At 36.0% G+C, this 20,617-nt stretch overlaps 1 protein-coding gene across 4 annotated transcripts in view; it reads right to left on the bottom strand.

Annotated features, from left to right (window-relative positions):
* Positions 1–20,617, bottom strand: part of GABRG3 (gamma-aminobutyric acid type A receptor subunit gamma3) — a 725,624-nt gene that overhangs the window by 30,931 nt on the left and 674,076 nt on the right. Inside the window, exon 7 of one of the 4 annotated variants that reach the window (XM_045448935.1) lies at positions 16,356–17,715. The exons of the other annotated variants lie outside the window; for them this stretch is intronic. Coding sequence (XP_045304891.1) covers positions 17,627–17,715 — 89 coding nt within the window. The 3' untranslated portion in view covers positions 16,356–17,626. Of the gene's footprint in view, positions 1–16,355; positions 17,716–20,617 lie in introns of those variants that run through there. 4 annotated transcript variants of the gene reach the window in all.

The following is a 20,617-nucleotide window of genomic DNA, read 5'->3' as shown; positions in this document are numbered from 1 at the left end:
ACAATGACATACTTAAATATAAGTTATATTTCTACTTAAATTATATTTTAAAACTCTATTTTGCTGGCATTCAGAAATGAAATTTTTCACAAGGATCTTATATCCAACTACCTTTAAAAATCTTATTAATTTGAATAATTTCTATGGATTCTGTCTTTTGGGTTTTCTATGTAGAATAATTTAACTTTATGCTTTCAAGTACCTCTACTAATACATTGAATGAACAGAAGGAGCCATCTTGAGCATAGTTTTGTTTTAATTTAGCCTTTCTTTCTCTTTCATTATAACGTAAAAAAAATATTTCCAATGCAGTTAGCATACAGTGTTATATTATTTCCAGTTGTACAATATAGTGATTCAACAATTCCATATATTATTCAGTGCTCAAAAGATAAGTGTACTCTTAACTTTTTCACTTCTTTCACCCATCCCCTCCCCCATTTCCCCTCTAGTAACCATGTTTATTCTCTACAGTTAAGAGTCTGTTTCTTGGTGTGTCTGTGTTATTTTTTTTCTCCTTTGTTCTTTGATTTGTTTCTTAAATTCCACATACACATATGAGTGAAATCATAGGCTATTAGTCTTTCTCTGATGGGATTATTTTGCTTAGCATTATACCTTTAGGTGCATCCATGTTGTTGCAAGTGGTAAGATTTAATACTTTTAAAAGTATATATATATATATATATATATATATATATATATAGTGTATATATATATATAGTATATATATATGCCACGTTATATATTATATATCATATATATCACATTATATTATATATGCCCCATATATTATACATTAATATTATATATATTATATATGTGGCATATATACATACAAATACCACATGCCATATATATATATATATATATATATATATATATATATATATACACCACATGTTCTTTATATATTCACCTATCAATGGAAAATTGAGATATTTCATATTTTGACTATTATAAATAATGCAACAAACATAGGAGTGCATATACCCCTTCAAGTTAGTGTTTTTGTATTTTGGGGGTAAATACCCAGGAGTGTGATTACTGGATTGTGGGACAGTTCCATTTTTTAAATTTTTTGAAGAACCTCCATACTGTCTTCCACAGTGCCTGCACCAGTTTACATTCCCAGCAATAGTGCAAGTGCATTCCTTTTTCTCCAAGTCTCCCAGCACTTGTTTCTTGAGATTTTACTTTAACCATTTCCACAGGTGTGAGGTGATATATTATTGTGACTTTTATTTGTGTTTCCCTGATGGTGAGTGATGTTGAGCATCTTTTCATGTGTCTGTTGCCCATCTGAGTGTTTTCTTTGGAGAAATCTCTGTTTGTATAAAATTCCCATTTAATTGGATTATTTGTGGGGTTTTTGGTGTTGAGTTTTATGTAAGTTCTTGATATATTTTGGATACTAACCCTTTATCAGATATATAATTTGCAAATATCTTCTCCAATTAAGTAGGTTGTCTTTAGTTTTGTAGGTTGTTTCCTTTGCTATGCAGAAGCTTTTTCTGTTAGTGTAGTGCCAAGTAGTTAATTTTTGCTTTTGTTTCTCTTGCCTCAGGAGACATATCTAGAAAAAAGTTGTTACATCCTATGTCAGAAAAATTACTGTCTAAGCTCTCTTCAAGTTTTATTTTGGTTTCAGGTCTCACATGTAGGTTCTTAATCAATTTTGAGTTTATATTTTGTGCATGGTATAAGAAAGTGGTCCAGTTTCATTGTTTTGCATGTAAGCTGTCCAGTTTTCCCAACAAAATTTGTTGAAGAGACTGTCTTTCTCCTGTTGCATATTATTGTCTTCTTTGTCAAAGATTAAATGACCATTTAATATAGGGTTTTTTCCTCTGGACTTTTGTTCTGTTCCCTTGATCCATGTGTCTATTTTTGTGCCAGTACCATACTGTTTTGATAACTACAGCTTTGTAATATAACTTGAAGAAGTCTGAAATTGTGATGCCTCCAGCTTTGCTTTTTTAATTTTTTTTTTATTTTCCCACAAGATTGATTTGGCTATTCAGCATCCTTTGTGGTTCCATACACATTTCAGTATTCTTTGTTCTAGTTCTATGAAATATGTTGTTGGTATTTTGACAGGGATGGGTTTTCATTAAATCTGTAGAGAACTTTGGGTAGTGTGGATATTTTAACAATATTTGTTCTTCCAATCCATGAACATGAATGTCTTTCCATTTCTTTCTGTTGCCTTCAATTTCTTCCATCAATGTTTTACAGTTTTTAGAGTACAAGCCTTTATTTCTTTGGTTAAGTATATTCTTACGTATTTTAGTAATTTTGGTGCCGGGAAATGGGATTTTTTTTCTTAATTCCTCTTTCTGGTACTCCATTCTTGGTTTATAAAAATGCAGTGGATTTCTGTCATTGCTTTTGTATCCTGTGACCTTAACCAAACTCATTTATGAGTTCTAGTAGATTCTTGGTGGAGTCTTTTATATATAGACTTGGTGGAGGCTTTCTATATATAGAATCATGTCATTTACAAAATAGGGAAAGTTTGACTTCTTTCTTACCAATTTGGATGCTTTTATTCCTTTCTCTTGTCTGATTTCTGTGGCTAGGACTTCCAGTACTATGTTGAATCAAAATAGTGAGAATGTCATTCTTGTAGTCTTCCTGACATTAGAGGAAAAGCCCTCAGCTTTTCCCAATTGAGTATGATGTGGCTGTGGGGTTTTCATATAAGGTCTTTATTGGGTTGAGGTTTGTTCCCTCTAAACATACTTTCTTGGGTTTTTTTAATCATGAATAAATGTACTTTGTCAAATGCTTTTTCTGCATCTATTGAAGTGATCTTATGGTATTTATCCTTTCTCTTATTGATGTGATGTGTCATGTTGATTGATTTGTGAATATTGAACCTCCCTACCACCCTGCATCCCAGAAATAAATCCCACTTTATTGTGGTGATTTTTTTTTAATGGATTGGGTTTCCTAATAATTTGTTGAGGATTTTGCCTTTATGTTGTTCATCAGAAATTTTGGCCTGCAGTTCTTCTGTAGTGTCTTTATCTGGTTTTGGCATTAGGTAATACTGGCCTAAGAATTAATTTAAGTTTTCCTTCTTTTTCTGTTTTTTGAAAAAGTTTGAGAAGAATAGGTATTAACTCTTCTTTAAATGTTCGGTCGAATTTGCCTATGAATACATCTGATCCCAGTCTTTTGTTTATTAGGAGTTTTTAAATTACTGATTCAATTTCATTGCTGGTAATTGGTCTATTCATATTTTCTATTTCTTCCTGGTTCAATATGTTTCTAAAAACATATTCATTTTTTTCCCTAGGTTGTCCAGCTTGTTGTCATATAATTTTTCATAATATTTTCTGCTGATCATTTGTATTTCTATGGTATCAGTTATTATTTCTCCTCTTTCCTGTGATTTTGTTTCTTTGAGACCTCTCTCTTTCTCTCTTTTTTTTTTTTTTTATGAGCCTGGCTAAAGGTTTTTCAATTGTATTGATTTTTTCAAGGAAAAAGTTAATGGTTTCATTGATCTGTTTTATTGATTTTTGTTTTTTATTTAGTTTCTATTTCATTTATTTCTGCTCTAACCTTTTGGGTTTTTTCTTCTTTTGTAGATCCTTTAGGGGTAAGGTTAGGTTGTTTATTTGAGATTTTTCTTGCTTCTTCATGTAGCCCTATATTGCTATAAAATTTCCTCTTAGAACTGCTTTTGGTGCATTCCAAAGATTTGGGACCATTGTGTTTTCATTTCCATTTCTCTCCAGGTAATTTTAATTTATTTTTTTGAGTTCTTGGTTGACCCATCCATTATTTAGTAACATGTTATTTAACCTCCATGTATTTGTGTTTTTCCAGATTTTTTTTGTGGTTGACTTCTAGTTTCAAAGCATTGTGGTCAGAAAAGATGCAGGGTATAAATTTGATATTTTTGAATTTGTCAAGACTTGTTTTGTAGTCTGATATGTGATGCATTATGGAAAATGTTCCATGTACATTGAAAGGAATGTGCATGTTTTAGGATGGAGTGTTCTGAATAGATCTATTAAATTTATCTGGACCAGGGTGTCATTCAAAGCATTTGTTTCCTTGCTGGTTTTATGTTTGGATGATCTCTCCACTGGTGTAAGTGGAGTTTTAAAGTATCCAACTATTATTGTGTTACTATTGCTTAGTTCCTTTATGTTTGTTATTAAGTGTTTTATGTATTTGAGTTTTCCATGTTGGGTGCATAAATATTTACAATGGCCATGTCTTCTTATTGGGTTGTTCTATTTATTATTATATAGTGTCCTTCTTTGTCTCTCATTACTGGCTTTTGTTTTTTTTTTAGTCTTGCTACCCTGCCTTTTTTGACATCCATTTGCATGACAAATTATTCTCCACTTTCAATCTGCAACTGTCTTTAGGTCTGAAGTGTGTCTTTTGTAGGAAGCATACAGATTGATTTTGATTTTGTTTTAATATGAAATTTATTGTCAACTTGATTTCCATACAACACACAGTGCTCATCCCAAAGGGTGCCCTCCTCAATACTCATCACCCACCCTCCCTTCCCTCCCACCCCCCATCAAACCTCAGTTTGTTCTCTGTTTTTAAGAGTCTCTTATGCTTTGGCTCTCTGCCTTTCTAAACTCTTTTTTTTTCTTCTTCCCTTCTCCCATGGGCTTCTGTTAAGTTTCTCAGGATCCACATAAGAGTGAAAACATATGGTATCTGTCTTTCTCTCTATGACTTACTTCACTTAGCATAACTCTCTCCAGTTCCATCCATGTTGCTACAAAAGGCCATATTTCTTTCTTTCTCATTGCCATGTAGCATTCCATTGTGTATATAAACCACAATTTCTTTATCCATTCATCAGTTGATGGACATTTAGGCTCTTTCCATAATTTGGCTATTGTTGAAAGTGCTGCTGTAAACATTGGGGTAAAGTGCCCCTGCATCAGCACTCCTGTATCCCTTGGGTAAATTCCTAGCAGTGCTATTGCTGGGTCATAAGGTAGATACATTTTTAGTTTTTTGAGGAACCTCCACACTGTTTTCCAGAGTGGCTGCACCAGTTTGCATTCCCACCTACAGTGCAAGAGGGTTCCCATTTCTCCACATCCTCTCCAGCATCTATAGTCTCCTGATTTGTTCATTTTGGCCACTCTAACTGGCGTGAGGTGATATCTGAGTGTGGTTTTGATTTATATTTCCCTAATGAGGAGTGACGTTGAGCATCTTTTCATGTGCCTGTTGGCCATCTGGACGTCTTCTTTAGACAAGTGTCTATTCGTGTTTTCTGTCCATTTCTTCACTGGGTTATTTGTTTTTCTGGTGTGGAGTTTGGTGAGCTCTTTATAGATTTTTGATGCTAGCCCTTTGTCCGATATATCATTTGCAAATATCTTTTCCCATCCGTTGGTTGACTTTTAGTTTTGCTGATTATTTCCTTTGCTGTACAGAAGCTTTTTATCTTCATGAGGTCCCAATAGTTCATTTTTGCTTTTAATTCCCTTGCCTTTGGAGCTGTGTCAAGTAAGAAATTGCTGTGGGTGAGGTCAGAGAGGTTTTTTCCTGCTTTCTCCTCTAGGGTTTTGATGGTTTCCTGTCTCACATTCAGGTCCTTTATCCATTTTGAGTGTGTTTTTGTGAATGGTTTAAGAAAGTTGTTTAGTTTCATCCTTCTACATGTTGCTGTCCAGTTCTCCCAGCACCATTTGTTAAAGAGACTGTCTTTTTCCATTGGATATTCTTTCCTGCTTTGTCAAAGATTAGTTGACCATACTTTTGTGGGTCTAGTTCTGGGGTTTCTATTCTATTCTATTGGTTTATTTGTCTTTTTTTTTGTGCCAATACCATACTGTCTTCATGCTTATGGCCTTGTAATAGAGGCTGAAGTCTGGGATTGTGATGCCTCCTGCTTTGGTCTTCTTCTTCAAAATTTCTTTGGCTATTCGGGGCCTCTTGTGGTTCCATAGAAATTCTAGGATTGCTTGTTCTAGCTTCGAGAAGAATGCTGGTGTAATACTGACTGGGACTGCATTGAATGTGTAGATAGCTTTGGGTAGTAATGATATTTTAACAATAGTTATTCTTCCAATCCATGAGCACAGAATGTTTTTCCATTTGTTTACATCTTCTTCAATTTCCTTCATAAACTTTCTATACTTTTCAGCATATAGATCTTTCACATATTTGGTTAGATTTATTCCCAGTTATTTTATGCTTCTTGGTGCAATTGTGAATGGGATCAGTTTCTTTATTTGTCTTTCTGTTGCTTCATTATTAGTGTATAAGAATGCAACTGATTTCTGTACTTTGATTTTGTATCCTGTGACTTTGCTGAATTCATGTATCAGTTCCAGCAGACTTTTGGTAGAGTCTATCGGATTTTCCATGTATGGTATCATGTCATCTGCAAAAAGTGAAAGCTTAACTTCATCTTTGACAATTTTGATGCCTTTGATTTACTTTTGTTGTCTAATTGCTGATGCTAGAACTTCCAACACTATGTTAAACAACAGTGGTGAGAGTGGACATCCCTGTCATGTTCCTGATCTCAGGGGGAAAGCTCTCAGTTTTTCCCCATTGAGGATGATACTAGATGTGGGCTTTTCATAATGGCTTTTATGATGTTTAAGTATGTTCCTTCTATCCCGACTTTCTCAAGGGTTTTTATTAAGAAAGGATGCTGAATTTTGTCAAATGCTTTTTCTGCATCAATTGACAGGATCATATGGTTCTTATCTTTACTTCTATTAATGTGATGTAACACATCAATTGATTTGCGAATGTTGAACCAGCCCTGCAGTCCAGGAATGAGTCCCACTTGATCATGGTGAATAATTCTTTTCACATGCTGTTGAATTCAATTTGCTAGTATCTTATTGAGGATTTTTGCATCCATATTCATCAGGGATATTGGCCTGTAGTTCTCTTTTTTTACTGAGTCTCTGTCTGGTTTAGGAATCAAAGTAATGCTGGCTTCACAGAATGAGTCTGGAGGTTTTCCTTCCCTTTCTATTTTTTGTAATAGCTTGAGAAGGATAGGTATTATGTCTGCTTTAAATGTCTGGTAGAATTCCCCTGGGAAGCCATCTGGTCCTGGACTCTTATTTGTTGGGAGATTTTTGATAACTGATTCAATCTCTTTGCTGGTTATGGGTCTGTTCAAGCTTTCTGTTTCCTCCTGATTGAGTTTTGGAAGTGTGTGAATGCTTAGGAATTTGTCCATTTCTTCCAGTTTTCCAGTTTGTTGGCATATAGCTTTTCATAGTATTCCCTGATAATTGCTTGCATTTCTGAGGGACTGGTTGTAATAATTCCATTTTCATTCATGATTTTATCTATTTGGGTCCTCTTCCTTTTCTTTTTGGGAAGTCTGGCTAGAGGTTTATCAATTTTGTTTATTTTTTCATAAAAACAACTCTTGGTTTCATTGATGTGCTCTACAGATTTTTTAGATTCTATATTGTTTATTTCTGCTCTGATCTTTATTATTTCTCTTCTTCTGCTGGGTTTGGGGTGTCTTTGCTGTTCTGCTTCTATTTCCTTTAGGTGTGCTGTTACATTTTGTATTTGGGATTTTTCTTGTTTTTGGAGATAGGCCTGATTGCAATGTATTTTCCTCTCAGGACTGCCTTCGCTGCATCCCAATGCATTTGGATTTTTGTATTTTCATTTTCATTTGTTTCCATATATTTCTTAATTTCTTCTCTAATTGCCTGGTTGAGCCATTCATTCTTTGGTAGGGTGTTCTTTAACCTCCATGCTTTTGGAGGTTTTCCAGACTTTTTCTTGTGGTTGATTTCAAGCTTCATAGCATTGTGTTCTGAAACTGTGCATGATATGATCTCAATTCTCTTATAATTATGAAGGGCTGTTTGAGACCCAGTCAGCATGTGACCTATCTTGGAGAATGTTCCATGTGCACTCGAGAAGAAAGTATATTCTGTTGCTTTGGGATGCAGAGTTCTAAATATATCTCTCAAGTCCATCTGATCCAATGTATCATTCAGGGCCTTTGTTTCTTTATTTATCCTGTGTCTAGATGATCTATCCATTGCTTTAAGTAGAGTATTAAAGTCCCCTGCAATTACCTCATTCTTATCAATAAGGTTGCTTATGTTTGTGAGTAATTGTTTTATATATTTGGGGGCTCCGGTATTTGGCGCATAGACATTTATAATTGTTAGCTCTTCCTGATGGATAGACCCTGTAATTATGATATAATGCTCTTCTTCATCTCTTGTTACAGCTTTTAATTTACAGTCTATTTTGTCTGATATAAGTATGGCTACTCCAGCTTTCTTTTGACTTCCAATAGCATGATAGATATTTCTCCATCCCCTCACTTTCAATCTGAAGGTGTCCTCAGGTCTAAAATGAGTCTCTTGTACACAGCAAATAGATGGGTCTTGTTTTCTTTATCCATTCTGATACCCAAAATCTTTTGGTTGGCACATTTAGTCCATTTACATTCAGTGTTATAGAAAGATATGGGTTTAGAGTCATTGTGATGTCTCTAGGCTTCATGCTTGTAGCGATGTCTCTGGTACTTTGTCTCACAGGATCCCCATCAGGATCTCTTGTAGGGCTGGTTTCGTGGTGATGAATTCCTTCAGTTTTTGTTTGTTTGGGAAGACCTTTATCTCTCCTTCTATTCTAAAAGACATATTTGCTGGATAAAGGATTCTCAGCTGCATATTTTTTCTGTTTAGCACACTGAAGATCTCGTGCCATTCCTTTCTTGCCTGCCAAGTTTAAGTAGAAAGATCTGTAACTAGTCTTATTGGTCTCCCTTTATATGTTAGATCATGTTTATCCCTAGCTGCCTTTACAATTTTCTCTTTATCCTTGTATTTTGCCAGTTTCACTATGATATGCCGTGCAGAAGATTGATTCACGTTACATCTGAAGGGAGTTCTCTGTGCCTCTTGGATTTCAGTGCCTTCTTCCTTCCCCAGATCAGGGAAGTTCTCAACTATGATTTCTTCAAGTACACCTTCAGCATCTGTCTCTCTCTCTTCCTCCCCTGGAATCCCTATTATACATATATTATTGTGTTTCATCACATCATTTAGTTCTCTAATTCTCCCCTCATGCTCCTGGATTTTTTTTTATCTTTTTCTCAGCTTCCTTTTTTCTATAATTTTATCTTCTAATTCACCTATTCTGTCATCTGCCTCTTCAATCCGAGCTGTGGTCATCTCCATTTTATTTTGTGTCTCATTTATAGCATATTTTAGCTCCTCCTGACTGTTTCTGAGCCCCTTGATCTCTGTAGCAATAGATTCTCTGCTGTCCTGTATACTTTTTTCAAGCCCAGTGATTAATTTTATGACTATTATTCTAAACTCTTGTTCCGTTATATTGCTTAAATCGTTTTTTCAGTTCGTTAGCTGTCGCTACTTCCTGGTGTTCCTTTTGAGAATTATTCTGTTTTGTCATTTTGTATAGTCCCTGGAGTGGCATGGAACTGCATTGCTCTTCCCCTGTGCTGTCTGGAGTTACTTGTGCTGGTGGGTGGGACTGCAGTCAGACCTGATGTCTGCCCCCAGCCCACAGCTGCGGCTACAGTCAGACTGGTGTGTACCTTATCTTCCCCTCTCCCAGGGGCAGGACTCACTGTGGAGTGGTGTGGCCCCTATCTGGGCTACTTGCACAGTGCCAGGCTTGTAGTGCTGCTTCTTCGGGATCTGGCATAGTAGCCAGGGTGGATCCGCAAGGTGCACAGGGGCAGGAGGGGCAGGCTCAGCTCTCTTTGCCTTCAGTGGTCTGCTGCGGGAGGGCCCCTGTGACACCAGGAAGGAGGCAGACCTGTCCTCTTCTGTGTGACTCTTGTCTATGCTTGGCTCCAGAGAGTCCATTCTTCTAGACTTCTTGCGATTTTCTGGGTTATTTAGGCAGATGTTTGTGGAATCTAAGTGATCAGCAGGATGTGGTGAGCCCAGCGTCTTCATACACTGCCATCTTCCCTGAGATCCAAGCTGGAATTCTGATTTTGATTTTTTTTAAATCTATTTTGTCACCCTATTTCTTTTTTTTTTAATTTTTAAAAATTTATTTATTTATTTATTTATTGAGACAGAATGCAAGTGGGTTAGGGGAAGAGAGAGAGGGAGACACAGAATCCAAAGCCGGTTCCAGGCTCTGAGCTGTCAGCACCGAGCCTAATGCAGATCTTGAACTCATGAGCTGTGAGATCATGAACTGAGCCAAAGTTGGACACTCAACACCCTGAGCCACCCATGAGCCCCTGTCACTCTATTTCTTTTGATGGGAGCATTGGAGCATTTGCATTCAAATTAATTTTATATGTGTGAATTTATCTCCTTTTGTTAAGTGTTTTGTAGTTGTTTTTGTAGTTCTTTTCTGGTCCTTTCCTCTCTTGCTCTTTTTCACCTTTTGCTGGCTTTCTTTAGTGATATATTTGGATTCCTTTCTCTTTATTTATTCCATATTTAGTACTGGTTTTTGATTTGTGGTTACCATTAGGTTTGTATATGCCATAGTCTGCATATAGCAGTCTATATTAAGTTTGTGGTCACTTAAATTTGAACACATTCTTCACTCCTCTTCCACACATTTTAGTTATATGGTATCATATTTATCATAGTTTTATCTTGTAAATTTCTGGACTGATTTTTACAGATATACTTACTTTTATTGCTTTGGTGTTTTCTTGTTTTCTTACTTTATGAAGACTTACTATATGGGTCTTTCCACTCAAGGAGTTCCCTTTAACATTTCTTGTAAGGATGGTTTAGTGGTCATGAACTCCTTTAGCTTTTGTTTGTCTGAGAAAATATTTCTCCTATTCTAAATGGTAGCCTTCCTGGATAGAGTATTTTTGACTACAGAGTTTTCCCATTCAGCATTTTGAATATATCATGCCATTCTCTTCTGGCCTGCAAAGATTCTGCTGAAAAATCTGCCGATAGGCTTATGGGGTCTCTCTTGTATGTAACTGTATTTTTTTTTTCTTGCTGCTTTAAAAATTCTGTCTTATTACTACTTTCTTCCATTTTGATTACTATGTATCTTAGTGTGGATCTCCTTTGGTTGATTTTGTTGAGGGATTTCTGCCACCTGGATAGGAGGAATATCTGTTTCCTTCTGCAGATCAGGAAAGTTTTCAGCTATTATTACTTCAAATAAATTTTCTGCTCTCTTTTCTCTATCTTCTTCTGGGATCCCTATAATGAAAATATTATTGCACTTGATGGAGTCACTGAGTTCCTTAAATCTATCTCATTTTGCATAGTTCTTTAAGCCTATTTCATTTTGCATACTTATTTTTCTCTGACCTGCTCAGCTTCTTCCTTTCCATTACTCTGTCTTCCAGGTTGATAATTTGTTCCTCTGCTTCCTCTAGCCTGCTATCTATTCCATCTACTGGACTTTTTATTTTATTTATTGTTGTCTTCATCTCTGATTGGTTCTTTTTTATCTTTTTGTTAAGATGTTCTCTACTCTTTTCTCCTCCATTCTTTTCTCAAGTCCAGTGAATATCTTTGTGATCGTTACTTTAAATTTTCTATCCAGAATATTACTTCTCTCCATATTATGTCTCTTGCTATAATTTTGTCTTATTTTTTTCTTTGGGGGCACAGTCTTCTGTCTCCTCATTTTGTCTACCTCTGTGTCTGTTTCTTTGTGTTAGGAGAGTCAGCTACATTTTCTGCTCTTGAAAGTAATGGTCTTATGATGAAGAGGTCCTGTAGTGCCCTGCAGTTCAGTGTTCCCTGTTCACCAGAACCTAGTGGTAGGTTTAGGGGGTGTCTTCTATGTGTGTTGTGTGTGCCCTGCTATTGTGTCCTGGACACTTTTTCCTTCAGTAAAGTATCTGCAGAGGCTCTCTTTGCATGTTGTAGGCAGTGTTTTGTCCCAAGCCTGGATGCAGCATGTAGTTTTAAGTGTGAGCACTGGTCTGCTTAGGCAATGAGGCCTCCTTCTTCTACTGCTTCCAGGACAGGACCAACCTGGGAAGCCACAAAATGCACATGGGCTGGGCGTGCAAATTTAACGATGTGCTTTTGGGCATCTGTCAGCACCACTGGGACTGAGACCCTGCAAAATGTGCATTGGGGAAGAGGTGTTGGCAAGGTTTGTGCTAATCTTCTAGGAGAGGGGACTTGAGGTGACAGGACAAGGGCAAAAGTGACTGCTGAGGGCAGATATGCTAAAACACTGGGGTGGTGTGGGGCAAAGCTTGGTAAAAACAAGTTAGGTAGTGAATATTGGTGCCCTGCTCTTTTCCTTGGGTGGCTATGTGTTTATGCTGTGGGGTCGGGGAGACAGATGGTACCTTCCAGCTCCATTTTCTCCCTAGAGAAGTCCCTTAGTGAACCCTGTCCCTCGGGGTCATTCTTTGAGATTAGTAAATAACTCTTCCTCTTATATGTCTCAGGTGTTTTTTTTCAAATTGTTGCTTCTACACTGTATCTCCACAAGTTGTTTGTCATGCTGTTACTTTAAGGGTAGAGACTCAGCTTCCTGTCAATACCCCCACCTCAGCTTGTCCAGAACTAAACATGCTGATTTTTAAAATTCCAGTTTTAATTCCCACTAGTTGTAAGACCTCATGAAATTCAGCCCCTCTTGTTTCCAAAGCCAAATGTTATGGAATTCATCTTCTCTATGGGGGATCCTGGTGTGATAGTATGTTTCTTTTCCCTCTCCATGCCTGAGGCTCCCTCTTCCCCATGGACAGCCATGGTTCATTAAACTCTTCACATTGTTTCCACCCTTCCTATCCTCTTTGACATGGGCTCTTCTCTACCTTTAGCTGTGGAGTTTGTTCTGCCAGTCTTTAGGTCATTTTCTGGGTTATTTATGTTTATACGAATGTTATCTAATTGTATCAGTGGGATTAGGTGAGTTTAGGTTCCTCTTACTCTACCATCTTCCCAGCCTCTCCTCTGTTTCTTTGTAACTTTATTAGTATATCTCATGTCTTGTTTTCCTGGGACCTAGTCTTCAGATTTATGTATTCCTTGATGTCAGGATTTTTCTCTAATAATATCTTTAAATATTTTACCTTATTTGCTTTGTTCTTTTCCATTTCTCAGGAACATTAATTATGTGTTTGTGAACACTGTTTGATTTACATACTTATTATGTTATTCTTACTAACTATTCCCTCTTGGGTGTACACCTCAGTATTTCTAAACCTGTTGTTCATGTTCCTGAAAATGTATTTTGTCAGATTGGCTTTTATTATTTTTACTTTTAATGTGGCTTTCACCTTTTATCATCTTATTTCTTCTTCTGTTTTATTCCACCTACCTCTCCCTCACTTTATATTTCCTCTCTGGTTTTATTATATTTTTCTATCTTTCTTTTATTCCTTTTGGCTATTTCAATTTTGAGTTCAACACCCTTCACCCCCCAATTACTCTAAGATCTTAGAGAAATATTTAGTATTTGTTTATTAGATTAGCATTTATTTGGATTCTTAGGATAGCTATGCATCACTTGAATTTGTACTTTTTTATGTTTTGTTTTGTTCTCTGGTATCTTTGCACAGGTCTTATTTATACGTCTAACCTGATGTTGATTGGAGATACTTTTTTGAGGTTCAGCCCTACTAGGAGAACAATGCCAGCTGAGGTCAACTTAGCCTAAGTGATTGTCTAAAGATATTTCTAAAGTTCTCAACTTCCTACTTTCCTCCTCAGCTTTGTCTTTGAGCAGTCTCTTATCAATCTTGTTTGTGAGTGTCTCTTCCTCTCTGCAACCTCCTTTTATGAGCATGTCAATGGCTCAGCCCTGAGATATTCCTTCTATTTTTTTTTTATTTTCTATAGGATATCGTCTAATTTAAGGAGTTTAAATACTACAAATATACCACACAATATTGGCCATTTTCTGGAAGTATAGTCACATATATTCTAACATCATCTCAATATGTCCACACAAATGTCTAAAAGGCATTTCAAACTCAATGTTCCCATGACTCCTGCTTCTCTTGTTTCCTACTCTGGACTAAGCAGTTCTACCTGCAGTATAACCATCTCAGCAAATATGAACTCTGCCCTTCTAGTTGATCAGACCTGAAACTGCACAGCCATTTTTGATTCATCTCTTCCTATCACACTATATGGTCAGCCCATTAAAACACACACACACACACACACACACACACACACAAATACACTCAGATTCCAACCACATTATTACCATCTCCAATGTATAGTCATGTCCACCTGATTATTATAATAGTTGCCTAACTTTCCTATCTGTAGACTGTTCTCTATTCAGCAGCCAATATAATTCTTTTAAAATAGAGGGAAGATCAAGCCTTGGTCAAGCTCATCCAACAACTTCCTGTTTCATTCAGATAAACCCCTAAGATCTTAAGTTGGACTACAAAGTCCTCCATGTTTGAGCTTCCTCTCCATTACTGACCCCAATTACTGCTACACTGGCTCTCATGCTATCCTTCAAATGTCCAAAATTTTCCTCCTCTGGTCTTGCATTTCTAATTCCCAAACCACTCACCCAACAGATCTTTGCATTTCTCATCTCCTCACTGCCTTCAGGTTTCCCCAAATAAGGTCCCATTAGAATCTTGAATACCCTATATAAAATAAGAATGTTTTGCCACAAACAATGGAAATCCATTTTCTCCTCCTTGTTTTATTTCTTTCTATAGCATTTGTCACCATCAAATATAAAATATCTGTATGTTTATTTGTTTACCCTCTAATCTCCCTGCTCCCTAGAATGCATGTTCCATGAGGGCACGTTGTCCATTTCTTCACTTTCTTAATTCCTGTAGACCCTTCATGAATGTTTGCTGAATAGTCAATTAATCTTTTCAGCATTGTGCTTCCACTGATTTTGCATTGAAAAAGATATCAATGGGGAATCTTAAACTGTCTTTGCAAGACATAGGGCTAGGTATAGTGATTTAGTGTTTCCTTCTCCATGTTTAATAGTGGTATGATCAATCTCTCTCTCTCTCCCTCTATCTCTGTCTCTTTATCTCTTTCTCTTTACTGATATATCAAGTATCCATGGAACAAGGCCTGTCTCTATGATATCTTCTTCTGTGTCACTTCCTCTCATTCACAGGTTAGGATACATACATATATTTCCTTGCTCTAACTGTGTAGAGGGTTTAGAAGTGATGATACTTCCCTGTCCAGCAATTGGCTAACCCAGGACCTATTTCTTGATTTATAATACTATTCTCCAATAAAGAAAATCAAGATTACTTGGAGAAATTTCTGATTTTTTAGTGAGGGCAGAAAATAAACAAGGTGAGCTTGGAGCATCTGTAGTGCTCAAAGTAAAGATGTGATAAAGAAAACTAAATGATAGGGGGTATGTCAAAGGGCTTTTTAATGCTGGAGGCTGGAACAATTTGAGAAGAAAAATAAATAGAACTGTATTTGATTATAACCCAATGTAAAAAAAAAAATCCATGAGTCCATACCTATATAAATAAATGAACAAGTAAATAAGTGCTGAAGAAGGGGCAAATCTGCCATGAAAATTATTAAAATCATTTTTGTACATACTGTCACTTCAAGGAAGTAAAGCATAACTTCCTGCCTGATAAGTAGGTGCTGTGCTTAATAACTCGTTTTTTAAAGGTCTGTAAAAAAGTGTGAACTGGAAGTAACTACAGTGAGGATATCTGGCACATTCTATCTTATCACCAGTGATAAGTAATGTTCATAGCACTTACCTTAATGTGATGTGTTAAGAATGGTATCTTATCTCTATGGTCTTTCTTCCCAAACACTTAACTCTAATATAATCATGAAAAAAAAAAAAAAAACAATAAAAAACAAAAAACAAAAAACACCTGAGAAAACTAAATTGAGAGACATTTTACAAAATGCCTGACTAGTACTCTCAAAAATGTCAAGTTTACTAAAAACAAAGAATGTCTGGGAAAATTTCACAGCCCAGAAAGGCTAAGGAGATGTGATGACTAAATTTAACAAAGTATCCTGGATGAGATCCTTGAAGAGAAAAGATATGAAAAAAAATGAAATTTTATTACTTTGAGTTTATTTAATAATAATAATATATCAATATTGCTTTTTTTTTACTTATGTACTACAGAAATGAAAGCGATATTAACAGAGGGTATGGAGGGTGCAGGGACTCTTTACATTGTCCTTGGAAATTTTATGTAAATTTAAAATTAGTTTTAAAAAAGTTTATTTAAATTATTAAGATAGCATAAATTAGAGATAAGCAATCAAGTATATGTTAACTGGATTGAGATAAACATTTTTATAATTTATCCAGTCATGAAAAGCAGACTTAGTGTAGTGGAGGTATATAGTTTGTCTACTCATTATTTCCTATGGAAACCTGCCCTCTCCCATTTCACTTAGTCCAGATAAGGTTGTCAATCATTGTCTCTGGCCCTCCTTAGTGATAATTATGTAATCTACTCCTGACCAATTGGGGCATTTTATTCCTTTGTTTGTTGTGATTGCAAACTAATACCTTTTATTGAAGCTATCAAAGATGTAAGGTTTCAGGGCAAATGACTAATCTGAAATCTTTGGAAAGAGAGGCATTAGTAGGCATTTGCTTATTTAAGTATTGCTTACTTGAGCTAAATACACCAAACACTATACAATCATTTAAGACTATCAAGCCAGAAGTGTTTACCAATTACTAAATACTAAATACTATGGGGCAGCATGAAAATGTAAAGCCTGTGAGGACTATAGAGATAAGGGTTTTTCATCTTCTTGCAGGTTTTTATCCAAGAACTTCACCAGGGTTCCAAAAGGAAGATCAAGGCGAATCCTAAGAAAGTCTCTCCAGTGGTGCAACTTGTGGGAGGACAACAGTCCCCACTGCCCAAACTCTACCCACACATATTGCTGTGTTCCTTGTGAAATAAATACTTTATTATGCAGGAAGAGAGCAGCAAGTACTATTGCATTAGGGAACTGTTGGAAACCTATTACATCTGTGAGAAGGGAACTGGAAAATAGCTCTTCACTTGCTAGGCTCAGCATTACATCTGGAGGGCCACAGAAACACTTATGAAGTTCACACCCGAAGAACTAGATTCACAAATTCTGCCTAAGATTGGATTTTAGTCAAAATACCAGATAACACCCACCATCCCCTGTTGCAACCACCAACACACTAACAAGCATTGAATAAAAACAATAGTGTAATCCAGGTGGAAAAACTGTAACAGACAGATTATCTCTTGGCAGATTGAAAGGAAAGACCTGAATCCAAGTCACAAGTCACAAAGTTAAACAGGGAGAAAACTTTAAACACAGTTCGACTTCCTACCAGATAAGCAAAAACCCTCACCCTCACACTAAAGGCCTAGGAGAATGAAAAGTCACGCTCATCTCTAAGCATACAAAACATTTATGTCAGTGTCTACTATTCTATACAACATGTTCAGCTTTCAAATAGTTTCAAGGCATGCAATAAACTAAGAGTAGCAGTCTCAACAGACAAAGCAATCATTAGAAAGAGAACCAGACATAAAAGAGGTGTTTAAAATAACCATCGAATATGTTAAAGGCTTTAATGAAGAAGGTAGACAACAAGCAAGGCTGATAGGTGATTTCAATGGATTAGTGGAAACTATTAGGAAGGGATCTAATGGAAATTCAGAAAAACAAAACAAAACAAAAGTTAGTAGGGGAGTTTAAGCATGCTTTTGATGATCAATTAACTTATCACAGCCAAAGGAAAGAACCAGTGAGCTTGACAACAGTTGAACAGAAATTATCCAATCTGAAACACAAAGAAAAAAATAAGTTAAAAATCAGAACAAAGAAACCAAGAGCTGTGGGACAATAACACACGAACATTTGCCATTTGCTGACTCTATATTCAAGCCAGCAAAAACACATGGAATCTTCTAGTGCTTTACTCTAAATTCCCTTTTTGTAACTAGCTAGAAAAAAACTCTTGTTTTTAACAGGCTCATGTGATTAAGCAAGGCCCATCCAGATAATTTCCATATCTCAAGTTCAACTGTACCATATAAATAACATAACCTAATCATGGGAGCAAAATACATCACACTCTGTGGAAGAATATACAGAGGGTAGAAAACTTTGGAAATCATCTTATAATTCTCCCTATACAAGTGAAAAAAATCTAATCATGTTTGTCTAGGAAAAAAGATAAGAAAATAATATCATGAATGAAAGAAGGGTTAATATTATTTTTTGATAAATGAATTAAGTGAACAATGCTATATTAATAATTCTACAAGCTAGGTTAAATTAAAATATTCCTTGAGGGGCGCCTGGGTGGCTCAGTCAGTTAAGCGGCCGACTTCGGCTCAGGTCATGATTTCGCGGTCCGTGAGTTCGAGCCCCGCGTCTGGCTCTGTGCTGACAGCTCAGAGCCTGGAGCCTGTTTCAGATTCTGTGTCTCCCTCTCCCTGACCCTCCCCCATTCATGCTTTGTCTCTCTCTGTCTCAAAAATAAAAATAAATAAACGTTAAAAAAATTTTTTAAAAATATTCCTTGAAAGACATAAACTACCAACACTCATTCAAAAAGAAATAACCTTTATAAACCTATATCTATTAAACTTTAAATACACAACTTTTTTTTTAAATTTTATTTTGAGAAAGAAAAAGAAAGTGTGTGTGCACACATGTAGGAGTGAGTGGAGGAGGGGCAGAGAGACAGGGAGAGAGAGAATCCTAAACAGGCTCTGCAATGTCAGTGTAGAGCCTGACATGGAGCTTGAACTCAAGAACCATGAGATCATGACTTGAGCTGAAATCGAGTCAGACACTTAATTGACTGAATCACCCAGGGACCCCTAAATACACAACTGTAATCAGATAACTTTACTATCAAATTTTATCAAGCATCAAATCCTATCAAGCAACTATAGTACCAAGTACACAAACTTTTCCAGAATATAAAACAAAAAGGAGCATTTCCCAACTCATTCTATGATGAGTTACCAATAGCAAAACCAGACATAAATATTACAAGAAAAGATAAAACTAATGAAGACAAATGTACCTTATTAATGTAGACACAAAACTGTCAACAAAATAAAAGCAAATTGAATCTAGCAAAATACACATATAAAATACACGTTGCGGTATGTAAGATTAATTCCAGGAATGAAAGGCTGGTTCATATTAAAAAAATCAGTCAATGTAAGATTAAACAGGAAAAATTATTTGGTCATTCAGGAAATGTAGAAAAATAATTTGATGAAAGGATACATCTATTTATGAGAAAACTCCCAGAACACTAAAACTACAAGGGAAATTCATTAATCTATAAAGAGTATCTACGAAAAACAAAAACAAAACCAAAAACAAAAACAAAAACATTGCTGTTAACATCATTCTCTCCCATTGGATATGGGATAGGCTTAGTAACTCACTTCTAATTAGTAGAAAAATGAAAGGGATAAAATTGCAACTTTACAGTGGAATAATCTGGTATCTTAACAAAGTGATAAAGATTAATACCACCTGTAATAAGTAATGTTGATATCATGTAATCCCTAATGTTACATGATGAAAGCGTTTAATATGAGAAAACATCAGAAAAGCCTAAGTTGGGGATATTCTAAAAAATATTTCATCAGTGTAAAAAAAAGTGTCAAGGTTAGTTTGCTTTTCATAAAACAAATTGTCACAGATTGGAGGAGCCTAAGGAGATGTTAAAGCTAAATGCAGCATGATATCTTGGATTGGATCCTAGAACAGGAAAAGGACATTAATGAAAACATTCATGAAGTGCCAATAAAGGCTGTAACAAAGCTAATAGTTTTGGGCCTATGTAAATTTCTTCATTTTACTAACTTTTCTTTAATTTTTTTTAATGTTTATTAATTTTGGAGAGACAGAGAGAGAGTGTGAGCAGGGGAGGGGAAGAGAGAGAGGGAGACAGAGAATCCAAAGCAGGCTACAGGTTCTGAGCTGTCAGCACAGAGCCCCACACAGGGCTTGAACTCACAAACCATGAGATCATGACCTGAGCTGGAGTTGGACACTTAACTGACTGAACCACCCAGGTGCCCTAGTTTTTCTAACTTTTCCATGGCTATATAAAACGTGAAATTACGAGAAAGTGAGCAAAAGGTAAATGAGAAGTTTCTGTATTATCTTTTGTACTTCTTTTGTAAATCTAAAACTTTTAAAAAAGAGAAATAAAAAACAACCCTGTCAACTTATAAGACTATACCAGCAAAAGTATCTTCCAAGAATAAGGGAACAATAAACACTTTTTTTTCTAGACATATAAAAGTGGAAACAATTCATCACTAGCACTTCCACACTACAAGAAATGTTAAAGGAAATCATTCACACATAAACCACCACCACCACCACCACCACCACCAACAACAACCAAATGGAAACATGGATCTACACAAATGAATAACCAGCCCCGTGAATGGTAACCACATAGATAAAGGGCCACGTTAGAAGTTCCATTTTGTATGATTCCATTTATATTGATAGCATTCCTGAAATGGCAAGATGGAAATGGAGAGCATATTAATGGTTGCCAGGGATTAACGGGGGAAAGGAGGGAGAGAAACGAGCATGGCTCTTAAAGAACAACATGAGAGGTCCTTGTGGGGATGGAAATGTTTCATATCTTGACTGTATCACTAATCTGTGATACACTTTTTTTCCCCCAAAAAACA

The sequence above is a fragment of the Leopardus geoffroyi genome, chromosome B3 (assembly GCF_018350155.1).
Source record: "Leopardus geoffroyi isolate Oge1 chromosome B3, O.geoffroyi_Oge1_pat1.0, whole genome shotgun sequence".
NCBI classification, from domain to species: Eukaryota; Metazoa; Chordata; class Mammalia; order Carnivora; family Felidae; genus Leopardus; species Leopardus geoffroyi.
Note: the sequence above shows the minus strand (reverse complement) of the source record. Positions and strands in the feature narration are given on the sequence as shown.